Consider the following 23,297-nt stretch of genomic DNA (forward strand, 5'->3'; position numbering starts at 1 on the left):
TATCACTTCCAAAATTTTCTCATACTATCCCTTTGTAGTCAATTCCTCTCCCTACTCCTGGCAACCAATGATCTGTTTTGTATTTTCCAGAATGAAATATAAATGAATCATATACTATGTAGTCTTCTGGATCTGGCTTCTTTCACTTAGCAAAATTCATTTAAGATTCATCTATATTGCTGTGAATAAATAATTCATCCTTTTTATTGCTGAGCTGTATTCCTTTGTAGGGATGTTCCACAGTGTATATCCACTCATCTTTTGGAAGGACATCTGGGTTGTTTTCAGTTTTTGGCAATCATGAAAAACACAGGTTTTTTTGTATAAGCAGAGTTTTCAATTCACTTGATTAAATACTCTAGGAGTGGGATCACTGAGTTGTATGACAAGTACATATTTAACTTTATAAGACACCACCGAACTGTTTTCCAAAGTGGCTATACTATTTTGCATTCCAAGCAGGAATATATGAGAGTTCTGGCCGCTCTGCACCCTTCCCAGAATTTGGCATTTTTGTCTTTTTTTTTTCATTTTGGTCATTTAATAGGTGTATAGTTGTACCATTCTGGATACAAGTCCTTTGTTAGATATGTGATTTGCAAATATTTTCTTTTAATCTGTAGGCTGTCTTCATATTCTCTGAATAGAGCCTTTTATATAGTAAAACTTAAATTTGATGAGAACCAATATATCATTTTTTTTTCTTCATGGATCATGCTTTGGTGTTGTATTGTTTTCTCCAATGCTTTCTTTGAGGAGTTTCATGCTTCACATTTGGGTCTATGATACATTTTGAGTTAATTTTTAATAAGGTATGAGTCCATATCGAGGTTCTGTTTTGCATATGGATGCTGAATTATTCTAGCACCGTTAGTTATATTGACTATGCTTTCTCTATTGAATTGCTTTACTACCTCTGTCAAAAACAAGCTGAATATTCTTTCGTAGATTTTTTTTGGATTTCTGTTTTGCCCATTCATCTATGTGCCCATCTTTTTGCCAATACTACACGTTGATTACTATAGCTTTAAAGTACATCTTAAACCTAGGTAGTGTGAGTCTTCCTATTTGTTTTTTCAAAAGTATTTTGGCTATTGTAGTTCCTTTGCCTTTCCATATACAATACAGAATTGGCTTGTTGATATCTACAAAATAGCTTGTAATTTTGACTAGGATTGTGTTTGATCTGTAGATCAATTTAGGAAGAAGTAACATCCTGACAATAATGAGTCTTCAAATCCATTAACATGATGTATCTCTCTATTCAATTAGGATTTCTTCCAAAAGTGCTTTGTAGATTTTTGCATGAAAATCATACACATATTTTCTAAGATATGTACCTAGATTTTTCCTTTTTTTCCTCCATTCTATTTAAACAGTAATTTTAAATTTCAAATTCCAATTTTTCATTGCTGGTATAAGAATACAATTGGTTTTTGTACCCAACAACCTTGCTTGAACTCACTGATTGGTCCCAGGAGATTCTTTATGCTTTTCTGCATAGAAAATCGTGTCCTTTGTGAATGGAGAGTTTGATTTCTTCCTTCCCAATATGTATGTGTTTTATTTATTTTTCTTGCCTTACTCTTCTGGCTAGGACTTCCAGTACAATGTTGAATATGAGTGGTGAGAACAAATATCACTGCCTCATTCCTAATATTAGTAAAGGATTGTTTCCCCCTTATTAGGTATTATTAGTTGTAGGGTTTTTGTAGAAGCTCTTTATTAGGTTAAAGAAGTTCCCTTCTTTCCCTAGTTTGTTGAAAGTTTTTTTTTTTTTTTTTTTTACCACGAGTAAATGCTGAATTCTGTTAACATGATGAGTTACAGTGATAAATTTTCACATTTGGCATCAGACTTGAATTCCTGGGATGAAAAGCCACTTGGTCTTGATATACTATCTTTTTTATATACTGATGAATTTATTTACAAATATTTTGTTGAGGATTTTATGTCTAGAAATCATAAAGAATATTAGTTTGTAGTTTTCTTGTAATGCCCTACTCTGGTTTTGTATCAGGGTAATGCAGGACAACTAAAAGAAGTGTTCCTACCTCATCTCTTTTTCTGAGACTATGTAGAACTGATACCACTTCTTAAATGTCTGTGAAGTTTGCCAGTGAAACCAAAAAACTGTAGATTAGGTTTTTGTTTTGGGAAGGTTTTTAAACTAGCAATTAAATTTCTTCAACCGATATTTACTATTCAGGGAAGTGTTTCTTCTTCAGTAAATTTGGTAATTCTTTTGCAGTTTGTATCTTTCAAAGAATTTGATACCATCTAATTACCAAATCTATTGGAATTAGAGTTGTTTGTAGTATTCCCTTATTTTTTAGTGCTTTGGGGTTATGTAACCTCTCTCATTCTTGAGATTGATAACCCGTGCCTTCTCTTGTTCTTTGGCCACCTTGGTTAGAAGTTTAGAAATTTTATTGATCTTTTCAAAAAACCAGCTTTTGGTTTGATTGCTTTTCTGTTTCTCTGTTTTAAATTTCATTAATTTTTTCTTTTTCTTTTCTTCTGTTTGTTCTGGGTTGTTTGCTCTTCTTTTTTGAGTTTCTTATAAAAGTTTACGATTTCATATCTTTCTCTTTTCTAATATAATCAATGCTGTATATTTTCCCTCAACACCACTCCAGCTGGTCTCCCAAATTTTTACAGGCTGTATATACACATACATGTATTTCAAAATTTCCTTTGAGATTTCCTCTTTGATTCACAGTGTGTTACTTAATTTTTAAATATATGGATATTTGCCTTTTGTCTTTCTGTTATTAATTTCATTATGGTCAGATAATTTCAATTCCTTGGAATTTGTTAGGGTTTGTTTTACAGCATAGGACATCTGTCTTGGTGAATGATCCAAGTGCCCTTGAGAAGAATATGTATTCTGCTGTTGTGGAGTGAAGTGATCTATATACTCTCAGGTCAGATTGGTTATTACTCAAGCCGTCTATATCCTTACTGATCTTTTTTGCTCACTTTTTCTGCCAATTACTGACAGATGAGTGTTGAAGTTTCCAATAACAATTTTGGATTTTTCTATTTCATCTTTTATTTCTACCAACTTTTGGTTTTTGTATTTTGAAGGTCTGCTGTTATGTGCATATACATTAAAGATACTTATTTCTTGGAAAATGGACTAGAAGACTATGTAATGTCCTTCTTTATCCTTGATAATATTCCTTATTGTGAAGTCTACATTGTTTGAAATTAATATGGCTACTCTAGCTTTCTTTTGGTTAATGTTTGCATGGTATATTTTTCTCCACCTTTTTATCTATGTCTTTAAAGTAAGGTTATTTTAGATCATGTATTCTGTGATCTTCCTTTTCTAACCAATCTAACATTTTGTCTTTTTATTGATTTTTAGACCACATTCAATGTGATTACTTGTATGGGTGGATTAAAATCTGCAATCTTGTCAGCTGTATTTTATTTGCTCCATCTGTTCTTTATTTTTCTCTTTTTCTGACATTTCTTGGGCTAGTACAGCATTTTTTTTTATAATTCCATTTTATCTCTTCTATTTGACTTATTATTTATACCTCTTTCACAAATTTTTCCTGTAGTTGTACTATTGCAAACAAATTGGCTGTGGAACATATGGGAACTTTCTATACTATCTTTGTAATCTTTGTATAAACTTAAAACTGGTCTAAAGTAAAAGGTTTATAAAATGTAGGAGAAGATGAATTTATCTTCATTTATTCCATTTCCAGTGTTTATTTCTTTGTATAGATCTAAGTTTTCTGGTATCATATTCCTTCTGCCAAAAGACTTCCTTTAACATTTCTTGTAGAAGAGGTCTGCTGGCAATAAATACTCATGGTATTCGTTTGACAAAGTTTTTATTTCTTTCATTTTTGGAAGATATTTTTGCTAGGTATAGAGTTATAGGTTGAGAGTTTCTGTAATTTTTAAAAACTTTAGCACTTCGTTAGTCTATTGTTTTACAGCTTGCATAGTTTCTGAGAATGGTATAAATTCTTATTTTTCTTCTGTGTTTTTTCTCTGGCTGTCTTTAAAATTTTCCCGTCTTTTGCTTTTAGCAGTCTAAATGTGTGTATGTGTGTTTGTGGTAGTATTCACCCTCCTTGGTGTTGATTATTATTTCTTCAAATATTTCTTCTTTTCTGTTCTCTCTTCTCTTCAGAGTTCCAATTAATTAATATGTTAAACCATTCGACAAAGTCCCACAGCTCTCAGAGGTTTGTCCCATTTTTTTGCTTTGTTTCCACTCTTCTTCCTCTGTATTTCAGTTTGGGTACTTCCTACTGACCTTCTGCTAAGTTGTTAGTGCAGGGTTTGAGTTAATTAAATTAGGAGCTGGTGTCAGTCTGTGCTTCATTTATGCCATGGTTACCCTCAGTGTATCCACCACAGGCCTCAAATCCCTCTGGGGGGAACTGGGATTGGTTTGCCAGAGGTTTTTGGTTTTTTTTCCCCCAATGACTGCTCCTCTCTGAGTTTTAAGCCTTCTTCTTTGTGCTGTGCCTCAGGCTGCGTGCAGCCTTCTCAGTCATCCAGTGCCATTCCTGGCATTGTTCCTGCTCCTCTACCATAGGTTGAGATATTTTCCTTTTCCATTTCCCCAGGTACACTGGGATTTCACCAGGGCCCTAAGGGTGACAGTTTTTATTGTTCCTCTCCTCACAGATTAAGACTTCTGTTCCACAGTAGAGAAAAGAGAGAAGGATCCAGGCAAAATATTTGCCCCTCCTGCAGTAGCTGCTCTTCCCCCTTCCCAGTTGTACATATCACAGAGGAGATTTTTATAGGAAATTGTCAATCTTTTCTGTGAGTACCCAGTTGGAGTCTCACTTGTAGGAGAAAAAGCCTACAAAAGTACTCAAGAATCCCCTTTATCACAGCCCCAGGGGTTTCATACAGTTTTGGCAGCAAACACTTGGCCTCTAGCAATTCACCCATCACTCCAACTTAACTCATACCTGTGTCTTACCCATGTAAGCCAATATTCACTTGTCCTCTCTCTGCATTATATGTCTCTCCTTAGAGTCTGGGCCAACTCTTTGCCCTGAAATCTCAGGACTATAATATGCTCTAAGAAAAAGTGTGAACTTGTTATTTGTCCAACTATTTTTCACTGTAAGGCTGGGAGCAAGCAACACTGTTTCCAGCTTTCTCTATCTCTGAATGAAAAACGTACTTTCATTTTTTGATGTAAGTAGCTTTGGTTTTGGCTCTCCTTAGTATTACCTTGAACAAGTAATAATGTCTCCCTCCATTTCCTTGTGTGCACCTAGTCAAGATCACAGTTTAACTGACAATCAAATGAGACAATGCACATAAAGATGTTTGGAAATCTATAAAGCATTATACAATGTAGAATTACTATTTGAAGCCTGATAATAGCATCACTTCCACTCAACAAAAAAATCAAATGGTGAGTTTAGCAGCTGCACAGAAGAACAGTTGTTAAACTAAGAATTGTTTTAAACTTGCATGTATTTTCTAATTTTTTTTCTACAAAATGTTAAGAGGGATAAATGTACTCTCCTCTTCTTCATAACCACAAGATTAAAGCAAATGAGGCTGAAACTATAAGGACAGTGTCAAGAGCCAGGATGGGGAGGCCTATTTCTTTAGAATTAAATGGGAAGGTTATTTGAGAAGGAATAAAAAAAGAAAAAATTATTTGGAAAATACCTCATTCAAGTTTTTATGCATTCTTCCCTATCCTACAATAGTTCCCTCTGGTATATAGAATTCTGCAGCAAATAATTAGTGTTTCTCTCACAGAAAAGCAATAGATTACTGTAATAGCTTATTATAATAGATTACTGAAAGTATGCAAAGTAAAGACAAGAAATATTTAAGTGAGGTTTAATTTAACCATTTGGGGATGAGATGTCTAAGCAAATATTCCAGCCTGGTAAAATTAAAATTAAGCATAATAACCTCTCCCTATTTAGCTTTAATTTTAAATAATCATTAAGCAGATTGATTTCCCATTTTGTTATAATCTGATTTCTTTGTATTTAAAATAGATTTGTCTCTTCAAATGCTACTTTCAAATAGAAATATTCATTAGGAAATGGTTTAGATTCTATGGAAGTACAAAAAATTCCAAAGGAATATATAGATTGTGTATAAAATACATGTTTTAAAGAATGAAGATGAAGAAAGGTTTAATGTACCAGTGGAGGCATCAAGCCCTTGGTTGAAGGGGGGATGACAACTCTAAGATCTGGTTTTCGACTGTTCATTCCAAGACTGCCACCTGGAGGAGGGGGAGACTTTGTAGGCATGACTTTGCCTAAACTATTTGCACCAGTAGTTGCAATCAAATTTGGAGAAGCTCTTGAGTTTACGAATCCATTTCCTGGAAAAAAGAAATGTAATTCATTAACATGAAAAGAGTTTTAAATTGGTACAAATATGAAGCAAGTTTTCCCCATCCCCAGTTTCAATAGAATTTTATAACAAAACTCATTAGTAGCTGACTATGTATCCCTAAATATTTTTAAAATAAGCAAAGAAAGTCAAAGTCTGAAATACACATAAAACTTAAGAAAAATGACACTTGTTTCCAGCTTTATTGCTTGGACCTGCTGAGAGACATTTCAAACAAGATAACATTTCTAACAGGCATCATCTATTACTGAGAACCAATAACTGAGCCTGGCCTATTCATTCGTTAACTGCAGTTTATTTATTTAGCACTCAGCTCTAATGCGTCATTTTTACTAAGTACTAAGTACTTCTTCTCTATAGCTCTACTCCTACCTGCTGTTTCTTCAGCTGCCATTAAGGTCTTCATTAAATATTTGTGGTTTATTTGATTTTAACCATCTTATCCTGCTTTTTAACCTTCCCTAATAGACCATACATCTCTTTTAAAGGAAATAGGAAATAAGTACATTGTGGTTGGTATATGCTCTATATACACAGTACTTTTGGAAATCAGCTGATATAGAAAATAAATATAAGAGATCATTCCTATTTTCATGGATATTGCAATCATTTTAGTCTTCCTCATGTGTAGTGGCCATGTGGTTTGGGTGGAGCTGACTCTACTTCAATCCTCCTTGCCACAGACTAGTTTGGTGATGGGCATTTGTCTGCCTGAGATCCAAGCCAATGAGCATATGGCTTTCTCCCTCACCACAGTGACAGGATCCAGGAATGTCCAATCAGAACCTAGGTAAGAAGCTGTTACTTGGTAACAGCTCCTGCACTCCTCTAAATATTACTGAGGAAGCATTTCATTCTTAAGCCATTTTAAGACTCAGAAGAAAGCTGGAATGAGGAAAAAGCTGGTGGAAAAAGGAGAACTGCAAATAAATAAAAGTCCTATCATGCTTATAGTTTATGCACCACTTCTGGATCTTTTCAGTTACATGTAAGTTAGTAAATACCCTGTATTACTTAAGCCTAATTGAGATACTTTTCTGTTAGTTGCCACTGATAGTATCCTATTGTAATAGTTATTATTCAGTCGCTAACAATTCAATGGTGGAGGTAATGCCAAATTAATAAAAAATAGTCAAGTAACAAGTATACAGGAACATAAAATGTTAATTTATAAAACAGAGGTTACATATGCCATTTTAATTTCTGATTAAATTGAAAAAAAAACAGGGAAGAACAGAAAATATTAATTATGTATTTTAAAAATATTTTGTGAGAATTTAATTACTAAACTTAAGATACAGTATTAAATATCCATAAAAATATAGGATGGGTCACTCTACTGTATTTTTTTTTTAAATCATCAACATATAATCAAAACAAAAACTGTCTGCCATGTGTATAGGGTGCTTTTTTATCAATAGGGACTTATTGCCGTGAATACTGTACTATTACTCTATTTTGAATAGGCCCTAGTATTTAAGTCTACTCTAGTACAGCACACAGATGTTAATTTAAGAGCAGCGGATAAAAGAATGAACTTGTTGGCTTAAGAATTCCATTCCTAGTGTTTATTACAAAGCTGACCAAGAACAAAACATTCAGAATAGCGAACTAGAAGTTCACAGAAGGCTGAACAGAACTCTTGAATATTTTGGATGGGACTCGGCATTTATACATCAACAGTAGCAACCATCTAAATTAAGACAACAATACAGAACTACCTTTATAATTTGGAAACAAACTTTTAAACATTTATTATATGTAGAGCTCTGTGTAATGGGGAGGGTATAGGAAGGGAGGAAAAAACACAAAAAAACTACATAGTCTTCAAACAGTTTTTCAACTAGTTAGCAAGAGTTAGCACCACCAAGGCGTGAATTTACCAAAATTATACTTAAGGGATGGGTGAAAGCAATACAAGAAGGGCAACCACACTAAATCTAAAAGGAAACAGCAAAGCATTGATACAGTATGTGGCCTTAATTAGAGAAGACTTTGAGAGATAAACTATTGAGCAGTCTGCACAGACAAAAGATGACAAAAGGCAGGGATGGGGATAATGTGAGAAAAAAGATACACTAAAGCATGAACAAACAAGGCATGGTGGGACAGGTAAGCAAGGACACCATGGGTCCAGTGACCATCAGAAGGAAAAGGCAGATGTGTTTGTTCTGTTCCTTTCCCCTTCTAGTATAAAGCAAAAAAGACAACTTTAAAACTTACCAAAAATAGACACCACACGTTACAAATACATATACACATTTATGTTAAAATACATGCAGGGACTAACCAAAATTAACTGAGAGTCTGCTGTATGCTTAACACTGGCCTAAAAAACTTCTTATAATCTCACACTGAAAAGTGAAATGATGTGCCCCAAAGAACTCCAAAGAGCTCATAAAAAAAACTATGTACTGCATACATCTTTCACTTTAAGAGCTTTTCCATTAGGTTATCAGATTATTTTAATTCTACGAAAGTTTCTTGAACAGAATACAAACGTTATTTAAAGCCATTTACAATCTATATACTGTTTGGCAAGTTTATAAAACAGTTTCAGGGACAGTATACAATGAATAGGGTCAGTTGAACAGATATGGGAATTTTAAAATGAAAAAACTTTAACTAGAAAGATAGGTTATATTCTTGAAGTAATCTGCTGAAGAAAATGGATGCTTTAATATATCTAATATATCTGCTTATTAATATATTTAGAGTTTGAAAAAGATATGTTATTTAGGTGAATTATTTATACAAGAACCTAAAAATTAATGTTTTGCCAATGTAATATAATCAACTTTGTTGGATCTTAACCAGTACATTTTCAAGGGACAAAGAAAAGAGAGAGGTGAGGCGTGGCACTTAAGAACTGACCTGTATCTCTTGAGCACTCACACCCAAAATGTCAAGATTCTAGATGATCAATGTTTCCTTCCCCCTTTACCTTACTCTCACCCAATTCCTTTTGCTTTCTCCAAAACTTTTACCAAGTGACGTACCAGTTTTAATTCATTTATGTGGTTTAATATTGTTGTGTGGTCTGCATTTCAGTTAACCTTAGGAAGCTATTTCCTGCATTCTGCTTCCATTATCTTGAAAGAGGTATGTATTAAGTCTGGGCTGAATCTCCTTTCTGCACCCCAGAGAGCAATTTCCTGCATTGTGTTAAGCTTCAGAAAGTTAAAAAAAAAACAACCAATCTCGTCACTAGGCTATTGCCTGCGGAGTAGAGCTCATCCATGAGGGCAGAGATAACTGCTAAGTAAGTCATCTGGATATAAAATGATTATCAAATATTTTATTAAAAAATAGGAAGGCTTAATAAACTAACAGACTCTTAGATTAACGTTAATAAGTACAGATTAATTTTCTGTTCATTAAATGGCATGAATGAGTGTCTTAATCTCTTCGGTAATATTTAGAAGATTCTTATTTACTTGATTTGCACTCAAATCTGAAGGATGAAGCAGTATTTCCTCTCAAATACATTACAGGATGATTCAAAGGGAAGAATGCTTTTCAAGAGCCACTAAACTTCTTTTCCCATATGGAGTCTATGATACTTTTCACTAGATACAGTACCATTGCCACCTGTGAGAATCGAATTACGAGAGTGAAAGAGAATCTAAAAGCATGGTATTTCTTAGTGTGAAGTTGGAATCTACAGCAGATAATGAATAGACGATGATGTAAGTAGCTGGTAACTTGCCAGGCTGAAACAAGATAATTTTACATGCACCATTTGTTATTTTGTGGAGTGTAGTAGTATACTTACTACCTAATGTATGCTTTTTACCTCCAGTTCATTTTTTATGACAAAAATGAAGATATTGTTGAGACAGACCTTTTGAGGTACTTTCAGTATGCAATTCATCTTGACATAGCCTACAAATTCAGGAATTAAAGCACTCTAAATGAATAAACCCAATTTAATGTGACTATTGTTAAAATGTGTTTCAGGTTCTATGGTAAATTATGCCCTGACACAAATGTGACAAAAATACTCTTGAACAACTGCATACTGATGCCTCCAGAAACTTAACAAAGCTGATCTCAATTATGGTCTTATAGCTATAAAGCAGATTATTCAATTATAAGAATTGGGCTCATATTTCAGAATATCACATCAGCTAAAATGATGCTTTTAAGTGGTTGGAAAGCACTCCATGTCCTTAATACTATTCTTTTAGGGCTAAATTGTAGACAATGATGTCATTAATGTTTTATTAGTGTGAATCTATTTCAAAAGTTGAGCTGACATATAAAGAATTCTGAAACTCTCAGGGTGAAATTCATCTAAAGCATGGTTCAAGAATTGAGTTATATTTGAGAATTTTTCATAAAAACTGACAAGCTTTTAGTTGAATATTCAATAAATAAAAATATATTTTAAGAGTCTATAAAATTATGTCACTAATTCTGAAAGATGCCTTTGCATGAAGAAAAATGAAGGGGTCTACTGTAAAATGACTCTGAATAACCATATATTATATACTAAGTTTAAAGATTTATAAAATAGGTTAGCATTTTAAGTGCTCTGTTAAGTACTGTAGTGAAGAAACCTGCTTGATTTTATTTAGCACAAGGTTTGGCAAAGATAGAAAAGTCCTTTACATGTAGTTCCAAGAAATATACTTTGAAAAACAGATAGAAATCTTACCCCACAGCCTCTTCTATATTTCTTCTAAATTTCTCTGGGAATTTTAAATGCTTAATCATTTCATTCAATAAGACTTTATTTAGGTATAAAAATGAGTTTAAACTATTATTTTCCAAACTACTACACCTAAGTGACACCACTGTTCAAAATCAGTTAAAATATATTATTTGACTCTTTCTCACAAAAATAACACCCCTAAAATACCTAAGACAGAACATTTAATTAGGGGTGGGGAGAGAATTTAATAGCAAGAAATACTTTAAACCCATGTAGGCTCCAAGTATTTCTCAGAAATAAAAGCAAGAGGAAAACACATTAGAAATCTTCAAATACACTCCATGAAACAAAAATAATTTTGGAAATAAAACCAACAACTAGTTAAAATTAATATTAAATGAAATAGAAATTATTGATCCCAGCCTTAAACAGGCTGGAAAGTAGAAGGAAGAGCAAGATGGATACTGTATGAGGAACAAAAGCATATGGGAAAATTTAACACAAAAAGAGAATATGGGCATGCAAATAACTAAAACAGAGTTGAAAAGAAATAAACCACAAATATTTGGAAATACACATAAAAGTGTAGCAGCCCTAATGTATAACTGATAAAGACTTTATTGATTTTTCCACATTTAATTATCTGTTAAAAAAGATCTACAACAGTCTTATCTGTTTAGTTCCATTAAACAGCAATTAATGCAGTGGCAGATATAATTACATATTTATTCCTATTTTAGTCACCATGTTTTGTAACCTGTCTCACTCAATAATGTCTATTTCTTTCTCAACATTTTTAATCAAGTTATTCAATCATCTCTATAATTTTAAGACAAAAGCACCTTACATTTTTATGTAATGACTGGTCAAATATATGCAATTTGGAATTTTCCCTATAAATAATCTGTTTTCAGTTGGCTTTAGGAACACACAATATCTAAAAGCAGGGAGTACATTCTTGCCCTTGCTTTCAAATAAGAATGATAATAATTGTGATTATTAATAGATTAAGAGACCAAAATGACTTAACGTGATGACAATCCAAAGGGATAGTTGTTCTTGTAACTCTGACGTATGTGGTGTATTTGTGTAATATTAAGGTCTTCATCTATCTTTACGAGCATTTCGGAGCTAGGCAGACACATTCATCACATGCGTTTAAATTGCTAGTCAACTGGGGAGGGGTCCCAAAGTAAAAGAACCAATTTGGCTGTAATCATGACAAAATGTGAATGATCTACATGTGACCACCAAAACACATCCTTCAGAGACAAACTTCTCAATTCTCTTTGTATCTCTAGAAGTAGACCCACCATTTTCTTCACATTGCAATCCCTCTTGAGTCTATTTCACACCATTTTAAGATATGTCAATCTGCTAACTTTAGTGAGGACAGATGATACAAAAAGCTTTTCCTAAAGAAACTGTCTTGATGAAAACATTGTATTAAGGCAATATAGTATTTAGAAGAGCGTCTTATATGAAGGAGGCACTCAACGAATATTTATTGAATCAATGAGTAACCAAAACAGGGGTGTTATTAAAAAATGTCAAGCATTATTGAAAATACCCCTCAGAAGGAAATTGAGCCTACAAAGGACATGTCTGCTCTAGTCATATATCTCCACTTGTTTCCTCTTCATTTTTGTAGAAGGCTTTGTTTGAGTACAATATTCCTTTTATTTCAGATAGGATAGATGCCTACAGGATGTGAAACAGTAGGAATTCACTCACCCACTGGGCTGTTTCCAGCTCCATTTGGCACTGTGAGGTCTGAAGTGCTCAACATCCCACCTAACAAGGTTAGAGAGAGAACAGAGGGGGCAAAGAATGAATATGAAATGGCTTTCCTTATCTGAATGACTATGAACTGAAGTAACCTCACTCCATTTCTTAAAAAAATAAATAAATAAGAAACAGCCCAGTCTGAACTTAGTGTTAATGTGTAATATAATGTGCTCCTGCAAGTAGGGATGTGTCTGCCTTCCTGTGTATCAATACCAAATAGTACATACTGATAAGAATGTCGCAGTGCTAATGGAGTACTGTTAAATCTAGGACTTAGGGAGAGGAGGTACTTCATAACAGTAATGCAGTAAGTGCCCTGAAAATTTCTGCTGAATTAATGAACAGATTCAGGCAGCAGGAAATGCAAAAAACACTCTAACTCCAAACCAGGTAATTCTATTCTCCATATCTTTAACATGAATAGCTCATACTTAACTTTAAATCTTTGCTCATGATATCCTCTTTAAATTTTCATTAAAAAGCCTGTCAAAGTACAGCTCTCCCATGATAAAGAAGCTGATAGATAGCAGGTTCTCTATGTTGTTCCACTTTGCCTAACAGGACTTGAGAGCCACAGATTTTCAAAACAATACCTAAAACAGAGTCAGTTATGCAGTAATGACTCTTGTTCCGCAAAGCAATAAAATCAAGACTAGCAAAATAAGAAACTGCTTATGTTAGCAATTAGACTTTTCTCCCTTTTAGTTAAAAACCAGCAGAAGAGATATTACCACATACATACCTGCACTGCCAGTACTTGGTGGTCTCTGAGGGGCTCCCGGGGATACATTTCTGTGTAATGTGGCTTGAGGTGGAGAGAGCATGCTTGAATCTGCTAATGCTGAGCTGGCTGCCAAAGATGGGGACACAAGTGAACCCCCTGGGTTAGTGTAGGACAAAGCATTAGGGCTGGTCACAGGGACTGTGACAGACATTGAGAAGTTTTGAGGTGGCAAACCTGGCTGTAAATAAAGAACAAGGAAGAAAAAAACGTTAGTTCTATTTTCATCTATATTAAATTTAATAACTTATGAACTTTAATTTGATTAGATAATTCTAGTTATTAAAAATAGAGGAGGGGAGGGGAATAGGTTCTTACCAAATCAATTTGCAAACTTAAGCTGTTTTCTTTAGAATTACATTTGAATATGAGTATGTTTGACATGAACCTTTTCAATTTCAGTTTTATCTATTAATATATATATATACTAATATGATACATATATTAAAAATATACACAGATGAAAATTAGAGGTCAGAACCTTGTATTAAGGTACTGTTGTCAAATTAGACATTCAAAATATATCACTGTTACCAAGTAAACATAAACTAGCACTTTAATGCAAACCAGTTTAGTAACATTACATTTCTATTGCCAAATGTAACAAAAGGAGAAAGTATGTACACATATTGTAAACTTAATACATCAAATGCAGGACATTATGAATAAGCACTGGTCTGATTTAACTAACATTCTTAATGGACAAAACAAACAAAAAAATCATGTTATATACATAACAATGCAATCTGAGTGTAATGAAGCTCAAAGAAATAATGTAGACAATAAAATTAACTACTGACAAACTATTTTTTAATTGTATGATGATTAAATTACAGAAATATTGTGAATGTTATCTTACTTGCCTCCAAAATATTCCACACCTCCTTAAAAATAGTATTTTCTATTTTCCTCTTGCATTTCCTCCATAGACCACTAACAATATACTTGTTAACCATGAAAAATAACATTCCTCTTTATAAAGTGAGAGAAAAGAAACTCTCCCCACATTTAAAAATAATGATTTGCAAAGTAAGGCAACAATACTAATTCAAAGTTGGTAGAACATAGTTTTTGTACTCTATTCAGCAGTAGTTTATTTCAGGTAGAAAATTATAATAATTCATTAACAAACATAAGACAATGGATATATGATAATATTTTTTCAAAAGTAAAGCAATTTATTTGCACAGTATTTTTTCAGCTTAACATTATAATTGCAAAGTCATCAACATCCATGTGAGGTCAGAAGGGATTTTTTTGTTTGCTATTGTTTTGTTTTTTAAGAACAATAATGGTATTAGCACAAAATACTTCCTTAAATCTGTATTTCATGAACTTTTTACAGTACAGACCTACTTTGAAGAAATAATCCATGATGCATACTTTTGGGCATAGTTTTTCGGAGAGTTAATTCTGACAAGGAAATAAATAACAGCATTGGAAACAATCTGTTCCATGAAGCCTACAATACATATACAGCATTAAATAATTAGATCCACAACAGTTGTCTTAAGCTGCCAATAGAACTTCCAGTGAGAAGTACAGTTCACTATGGTAAGACCTATGAGTATGGACAATTTTAAACCAACTATCTGTTTTGCAACCAGTTTAAGAACATTGCTTCCTTAAATTACAACTGAGTCAAGGCTCTTTTCCTCAACACCAATAAGAAAAGAAAAGGAGTATTGTTGCCAAGTGGTTTTGGGACACAAACAGCTGAAGAGTAAAAGCTACTACTATTAAAGCAACTATACAAAATAATTAAAAATTCTTTGAAGCACCAAATTTTCAAATAAACCCAATCAATTTATATTTCATAGTCTTAGATTTATTTAAGAACAAGTAATATTTTTTAAAGGCATGTGAGGGAGACTGAAGTCTTATACACACCCTGTTTAAAATCATGGAAATTTGGGCTAGAAGGAACCTTAAAAATTATGTGAGCCAACTCAGTTTAGATGAGGAAATTGGAATTCAGGATGTTTAGGTGCCTTATGCAAAGGTACAGGGGAGAGTAGGTAGTAGAGCCTGGATTAGGGTGTTTTCTCTTCATTTTTATGTTTAAGACACTGAATGTACACTATTATAATGCTTCAACAAGTTTATTTTGAAGTTCTATAAGATTAAAAAACATTAATACTTTTTCTCCCTTCTTACTGTTATCACCTACTATGAAAATAAGTAAGATGTGTGGCCAATCTCTTCATGCACAAGGTAAAAAGCACAAACCATACTTTTGTACTCACTGCGATTTTATGATTCCGCATCATATTATCAAATTCCTCATTAATTTTTTTATATTTTTCTTCTGTATGTGGAGTTAGCACATAGGAAGTATCAGGGTCTGGGCTGTCGCACCCTCTGTGTTCCTTCTTGTTCAGAGCCTAAATAATGAAGTTAACAAAAAGGATCAACAAATAAAAAGTAGAGGTAAAGTAAAAGTACTTACAGGGCCTCGTTTGAAAATAAAATCACTATCTTCATTTAGTTTGCTGAATCTGTCCTCCGAGAGTGGACTGTGCTCAAAGTAATCGTCAGCATCAGGGCTCTCACAACCATTAAGGCCTTTCTTTCTTAAAGTCTGAAATACAATTGGAAAATTCACACACAAATGATACTAACTTGCCATGAATTTTTTTGTAAAATTTATTAAGAGAGCACAGACTGAATGAATTGTTATACAAGAGCCACTGGAATAGTTTTAAATGGTCACAAATGTACCCTAATTCTTCAAATAAGTTAAACATGAGATATAAGCAAGATTAATGCTTCTGCTGTACAGTAAGAGAACAGGAATATTTACTTGATGGAATTCTTCATTTCCAAACATCCTAGAGAACACCAAATTACTCAATGCTCTGACAATTATGACTCTAATCTGATTACAGCCTGATCAACATATTTGATATAGCCAACGAATATGAGAACTGCAAGAGAAATGTATCAAAATGATGCTTTGAGAAGTTATCATAGTATCTTTATAAAATGAGCATTTCAGCCACTTCATCTAATGACATTCCTCTCCCCTAAGACTTTATCCTATTCACCATAAAGAATTAGCACAACATGTTAATAACTTCATTCCTCATTTGTTCTTAAGTGCTATCATTTTCCTGTAGAACTCTGAAGTATAAAAATCCAAATACTTATTTATATATTGACAGTAATGACTCTTTCCTATGTAGAACGTACATATTATTAGTGACTTCACATGTTTTTAAAATTTGTAATAAAAAGTTATTCATCATATATCTTTCCCCTGGCCCTTTGCTGGCTCTTTTTAGAGCTCCTGTATAGATTGTGCTAATCCACTGAATTGACATTCAGGAGAATTTTCTTGAGTGTAAGCAAAGCATCCCCTGGACCACAGTAATTTTTTTTAGGGTAAAAAGTATAGCAAATGGTTTTCCTGATTTTTAATTTTTCTTCATTAAAATCATGAAATGATTTATCCAGTATTTAAAAGAATTAATTTAAAACCAAGGACTTGACAATCTATGGAATATTAATTTATTTCCAAAATGTCTAAGTTTTACAAATTCTGATGGGTCTTATTTTAAGGTAGAAATAAATAGCTTTGAGACTTGTTGATTTTCCAGCAAACCACAGACATTTCAGGAAGTTAAAATTTTCCAAGAAAGCCTACCTAACAGAGCTTATTTAATTAGGAAACAAAGTTTGATCAGATAGACTAGAAGTAAAGTTCAAAAAATGATTAAATTAGATTTAAAGCACATTTAAATTAATCCATAATAGATCTTTGTATCCTTTAAAACAGGATTTACAATAATTATGAATGCTTATCTTACTCATTTTTTTCCTTGAAAGAGACAGAATGTAGACATACATTAAGATTTGAGAATTTTTCTTAGTTTCTCTGAAGTCAAATTATTTAAAAATTTCATTTTACTCAATTTGATTTTTGCATGCTTAAAGGATTATAATAAATCTTAGTACAAATGTTAGCTTCTCAAATTACTTGATGTGCTATAAATCCCACACACAAATTTCTGAAACCCCAATCACAATACAATCACTAAACATGACCTAGCAAACAAATCTACCTATTTCCACAACATCAGCCACATGGCTATAAATTCTATGGGTCTTACTAATCACAAGGACTTTTAGGTGTGCTTAGCCATAAAAGGTCCTGTTGTTTACAACTCAAGGAGAGAGACATACATCCTCCCCCATCCACCACAGCAAGTTCTGCTTGCCAAAGCCCTGCAAATTGCTATCAGCAGTGAAGATAGTAACACTCAGAAGACTGGAACACAATGAACTCTTATAACCTATACAGTCCTAGAAAAAGAACAAATATAGTAGATGTGTCCGCAGAAATTTCATCATGAAGCTGTTGGTTAATTCTAGCCTGAAATCTCTGGATAGTTTCTCCTCATTTTTATCTTAAGACTACGCAATTTATAGTCTTGCTCTTCCAAAGGTACCAGTCACCAAATACCTTTCTGAACACTTTTTAAATTACATAAGAAAAAGAATATGGTCTTTGTTTAATAATTACATAAAATTTTTACTCTACAATAAGATTAGCCCTACTTGTACTCATGAGGAAGAACAGCATGCTGGTATTTCCAGCTCTGCAAGCCTTCACTTGAGATGGGGTTCCTGTCATTGTGAGGGAATTTAGGAGGCTGTATCAGCTCTGTAGATAACAAGCTAATGAACCTCTGTTGGATATCCAACTAGTGTCTTATCACCAGAACATGAAGAGTTGTTCTGAGGACCCAACTACTATAAAAGACTTTTTCTGTCTTCTTTATCATTACCACATAGCATAATAGTAAAAATTTCTCCTGTGTCATGGGTACTAATGAGTGGAATGCTGTAATCTATTAACAAGGCCAGGCGAGGCATATAAGAAACAGGCTAGCCTCAGTTTGCTCACGTGCTTCAAGTTAGCCATAATAAAAACACTTGCTCAACGAAGAAAACAAGTCTGAAAGGTCACCACTCTGAGCAACCTCCTTTTAAGTGGGGAAAAAAATTCATGAAGGGTCCTAGCCCTGTGCACTCTTATCAAGTTTCCATGGTGTATACCATTTAAGCTGCTTTATCCCCACTGCTTCTCTCAAATAATTGTATTTTGAAACATACATTACAAATTGCTAAAGGGATCTGTTGTGACCAGCATGGGTTATTCATCAATTTAAGCTGGTGTGATACCTTTTTTATGTGCTTTACATCAGAGTTTCACATGTGTTTAAAGATTTTAACTGGTAAGATTACTTCAAGGAAATCCTAAACTGAATATACCTATAATTTTCATCAGTCCATTTCTACAGAAGACAGAAATTTTATATTTGGAGGTCCAACTAAGCGCCTTTAAAAAACAAACATTTCTACCTGTCACAATAAGGTTAAATTTTATTATGAGTTTAATGGCTTTTCCTTTTGTGATTTTGGGCCAATTCCATCACGTTACTTTCTTCATGCTGTCACTTATCGAGTACAAAATGCAGGTTTTAAATAATGGATGTCCCTAGCTAACATTTACCTTCAACATTAGTTATGTAAAGACAAATTGTGAAAGACTTTTAGATGGATCAAAAAAATACTTGCTAAGTGTCTTTATTGGAAAACTGCATTGTTCAGGGCACATCCTTCCAGGTTATCTGATTCTATGGGGTTTGTGCCTGTCTTTGAACTATTTTACAACTCTGTAGAGACAAGTAAATTTGCAGAAAACAAAGAGTAATGCTAATAATTAGTTGTTTATAGACACTCAAATAAGTTGTCTGGTGGAGGTTCGACTGACTTCTTTCCTTACTGTGGAAGAAGTCAGTTTTTGCATCTGTAAAACAAACTGATTTTGCCTTCTTGATGAGCTGATATATTCATCTAATCTATGGATTTACCTCATAAGCAGCTGTAACATTTTTTCCCAGTTCCCTCAACAATTAGTGACTTAAATATTTCATTCATGTTCACTTCACATTTGTCTGAGAGTCATGATTTTGTCTTTTTGAAAATCATTTTTTAACAGTTCTGAGAGTTAAAACTACTATTGACTTGTGACTGATAGCAGATCTAAACTCAGGGGAAAAGACATTCATTCCTAGTAATCCTACTTAGGACTTAGTATTAGATTGAATATTGGTTTTTAAAAGAGAAAAGCAATGTGCATATTTGGAATTCTTGAAAATATTTGATTATCTGATTAATGATCTGCATAGATCATGGTATCAAAAATAAGGAAGTATCAGAGAAGCCTTGTGACTTTTCAATATTCTTCCTCAAGAAATTAAAGAATAATCCTCAACTTTTGAGAATTCATAAATTGTTATTTGTATCACAGTATTAAAAGCGCAACTATCTAAAAGTGCAAAACCTCTTTAAGCAGGATTCCTCTCCCTCTGAAGCTACTATATTCTAAAGTGAAAGTCAAGCTCATGAGGGAAGAGTGGGTAGTGCTTTACTGTAAGCATTACCAGGAAAAAGGGATTCCTACATCACATCCATACTGAGCTGGAAATGCCCCAATTAAGCTTAAAAGAGGCTTTGGTTTTGGTATTAATTAAACCAGTTTTACCTAAACCAGAAGGAATTTAGAGGTTCTACCTACAGATTAAAGACTGTCGGTAGGAAGGCTCTTCAGTTTAAAATTTCTGTATGATTCTAAGGAAAAACAGTGAAAACCAGTAATTTAGTGGATGTCCTGGCTAGATCTTCCATTCAGGTTATATCCACCTTTGTTCATTTACTACTCTGTAGGGATGAAGATTAGTTTACTTGCAGAAAACTGGTATTACAAATAATTCCTATTCACAGAAATTGTTTCCTGTGGAGTATCATTCATTACCACCTTGTGGTACTGACCAGTTTTGCCTGCATTTGTAAATTCATTTCTGCATTCTTTTAACTATTAATGTGTGGCACTTCCAGTTCTTCTTTGAATGGGCTTTGATATCTTACTGGTTCACTCAGTTAATTAATGAAATAAAATCTTTGACACACGCTCATTTTATAGTCGTGTGAGAATAATGATCATGTCTTCCCCCAAATCTTATTTGAAACTTGGGAGACCTACAGTCCCAACTGCTACACATTTTCATTTGGGTATCTGGCTTACATCTCTCATTTCAATTTAACAAGATGTAAATGGTTACCTTTTATTAAATAGATCCCCTCTTCTGACTTACCTATTCTAGTCAACACAGCAAGCAATCTTGCTATTTACTTTTTGTCCTCTCCCCACATTCACATAGAATACCAAATTTTGTAGGTTGTTTCCATTTCCACTGCCACCACACACAGGCTTGCACGGCCTTAACGTCTGACTCTAATTACATCCTCTCCCAATTCTCTCTTCTAATCTGTCCCATAAATTGTTACAGATTCAGTTCTCCTAAATACTACTTTGTGTTTGTCACCCTTGTTTTAAATCTTTGACGGTTCTATGATCTAAAGCAGTATTCTCTCAACTTTTTAGATCACCTACCCCATCTGTAAACATATTTCATGCACAGTCCCCAATATATGTGTGTTTTAAAAATTATATGCATGAATTCAGTCATTTTTTAATAAGCATGTTTTAGGATAAAACAGAAACTTCTATCATTTTCTTCCTGAACCCTATTAGATAGTAGTCAAAATTACTGTCCTCCTAAATCTACACTGATGTCACCTTACTTGTTTGAAATTCTGCCCTCTCTTATCTGTATGGCTTTAATAGCTCACTTTTTTCCCTCTACTGCTCCATATGCTAAAATTTTAAAAGCACATACTCTACAGAACATTCATTTAATGTATGTTCCCTGCTATTCATTTATCTTCTGTTGTTTCTTGTGTCCTCAACTAATCTAATGAACTTTTAAAATCAAAGACTAAAGTCTAGATTTACATTTTCAAACCTTGACAAAGGTGCTATACACACATGAAATTTAGTAATACTTGCAAGATAAAACATAATAAATACCAGTGAAATCATGATGATGTGACGTTACTTCAGAAGTCTTATATAAGTTATGAATTTGCTAAAATACACTTAAATAATAAGGCAATTTGGAGATGTTAGTTTGTACTAGGTTGATCCACAGAACTTACTTGATTCTTTTGAATGACAAAAATACAATTTCATATGTGTAATTTCACCATTTAATATGTAAGTTTAACTTACAATAGCCCTATATTCTGAAAGCTGCTGGTGATTCTCCAGTGGGCTTTTGGGTAGAAAAGATTAGATTGGTGGTGTGAGAAGTCTTCTTCTCTTATGGTTAAAGTATAGCCCTAATCAATTAACAGCCAAAGGTTCTGACTCAGGATCTTATTTTGAAGACAGAAGGCTGGAATGTAAACCTGGAAATGTAGAACACGAAAGCCATACTTTTCCAGAGTAGGGGAAACTCCACGCCAGCTATAGAGGATCAACTCAGGTTTTTAAAAACAATACTCTATTAGCACTGAGATAAAGGCTCCACATCTCATCAAATCTTTTCTCCTGTTGACATAGAAAAGACAGTATAATGGAAACTTTTTTTAAATTTGGGAATTATGCATTTATTACAAAAATGGTTAATTGGATAAAGACCCAGAACAGCAATTATTTTGATGTGAAGATCACCAGTTGTGCTTTCAGGGGAGTCATCCTGAAAACCAGCCTTGGTGGCAGAGAAGAGAGACCAGAGAACCCGATGGAGTTCGGCGTCAAGCCTTCAGGAGGCCAGGCGTTCCTTCCTGCCTTGGGCGCCCTCTTGTATTCTCGCAATAAATCCCCCTTTAGCTTGAGCTACTCTGAGTGGATTTCTATTTCTTACATTTAAAGAACCTTGATGAAGAACGGTGTCATAATCCTTTAGTTCACAAATTAATAGTCTTCTTATTTAAGTTAAGTCCCAAAATAAGTCTGGTTAGTATCTCCACAACCTAGAGTCCAGAAAGATTCCCACACCTGGAAGTAAGATGACTGATGATGATTTATTGTTTCTGTTCAAATATGATTGATTCAAATAATAGTACATACACCAACCAAGATCTTTAAAGTCACATATTCCATTGTTATATTTATAAAATATTAGCCACATTACCTTTCAAGTTCAAAGAAATATTTACAGAATTCTGGGTATATAATATTGCCTGGGAGGCAGGCTCTGTACATTTGCCTCTCATTTTCTAGTATAAATACACACACACACATATATATGTATCTGTTGAAGAAACTGGAGATAAGGTGGAAAGGATATAGGGAAAAGACACTTGAGGTGGTAAAACCAATGCTGCTTAGACTTTTGTTATAAGTATATTCAGGTTTTCTTTAACAAAATAAATATATTTCAAAATAGATTATAAATTAGACAGGGGCAGCTAATTTTATTTAATTTTTAAAACTGAGGTACATACAATTAAATGCACAAATCTCAATGAACAGCTCAATAAATTTTGACATGTATATACACTCATATAACCATCACTCTGATGAAGATATCAAACATTTTCATTACACACATATGCACACAGTTTTTCTTTTTTTAGGGGCAGATAATTTTAAATAGATTTCAGTTTATAGTTTCTCATCAGCAAAAAATAATATATTAAAAATTTTAGACACACCTATTCTCCATGGAAGTTACATATACACACAGACATATATAAATATACATATGCACAAATACATATGTACATATACTACTACAGTCTTTAATGCTTGTTTACAAGCAATCTAGTAGAAGATAT

General features: G+C 33.4%; 1 protein-coding gene across 13 annotated transcripts in view; it reads right to left on the reverse strand.

The window, feature by feature from the left end:
* The window catches only part of MEF2A (myocyte enhancer factor 2A), a 156,742-nt gene that overhangs the window by 15,884 nt on the left and 117,561 nt on the right, over positions 1-23,297 (reverse strand). For 6 of the 13 annotated variants that reach the window (XM_036878738.2, XM_036878737.2, XM_036878735.2 and 3 more), the window contains 4 exons: positions 15,851-15,988; positions 13,566-13,785; positions 12,770-12,829; positions 6,162-6,346 (listed from right to left, as the gene is read on the reverse strand). In XM_036878738.2, the coding sequence (XP_036734633.2) occupies positions 6,162-6,346; positions 12,770-12,829; positions 13,566-13,785; positions 15,851-15,988 (603 nt within the window). Of the gene's footprint in view, positions 1-6,161; positions 6,347-12,769; positions 12,830-13,565; positions 13,786-15,850; positions 15,989-16,053; positions 16,186-23,297 lie in introns of all 13 variants that reach the window. The other 7 variants (XM_036878743.2, XM_036878745.2, XM_036878740.2 and 4 more) reach the window with 5 other exon arrangements.

The sequence above is a fragment of the Manis pentadactyla genome, chromosome 18 (assembly GCF_030020395.1).
Source record: "Manis pentadactyla isolate mManPen7 chromosome 18, mManPen7.hap1, whole genome shotgun sequence".
Lineage (NCBI taxonomy): Eukaryota > Metazoa > Chordata > Mammalia > Pholidota > Manidae > Manis > Manis pentadactyla.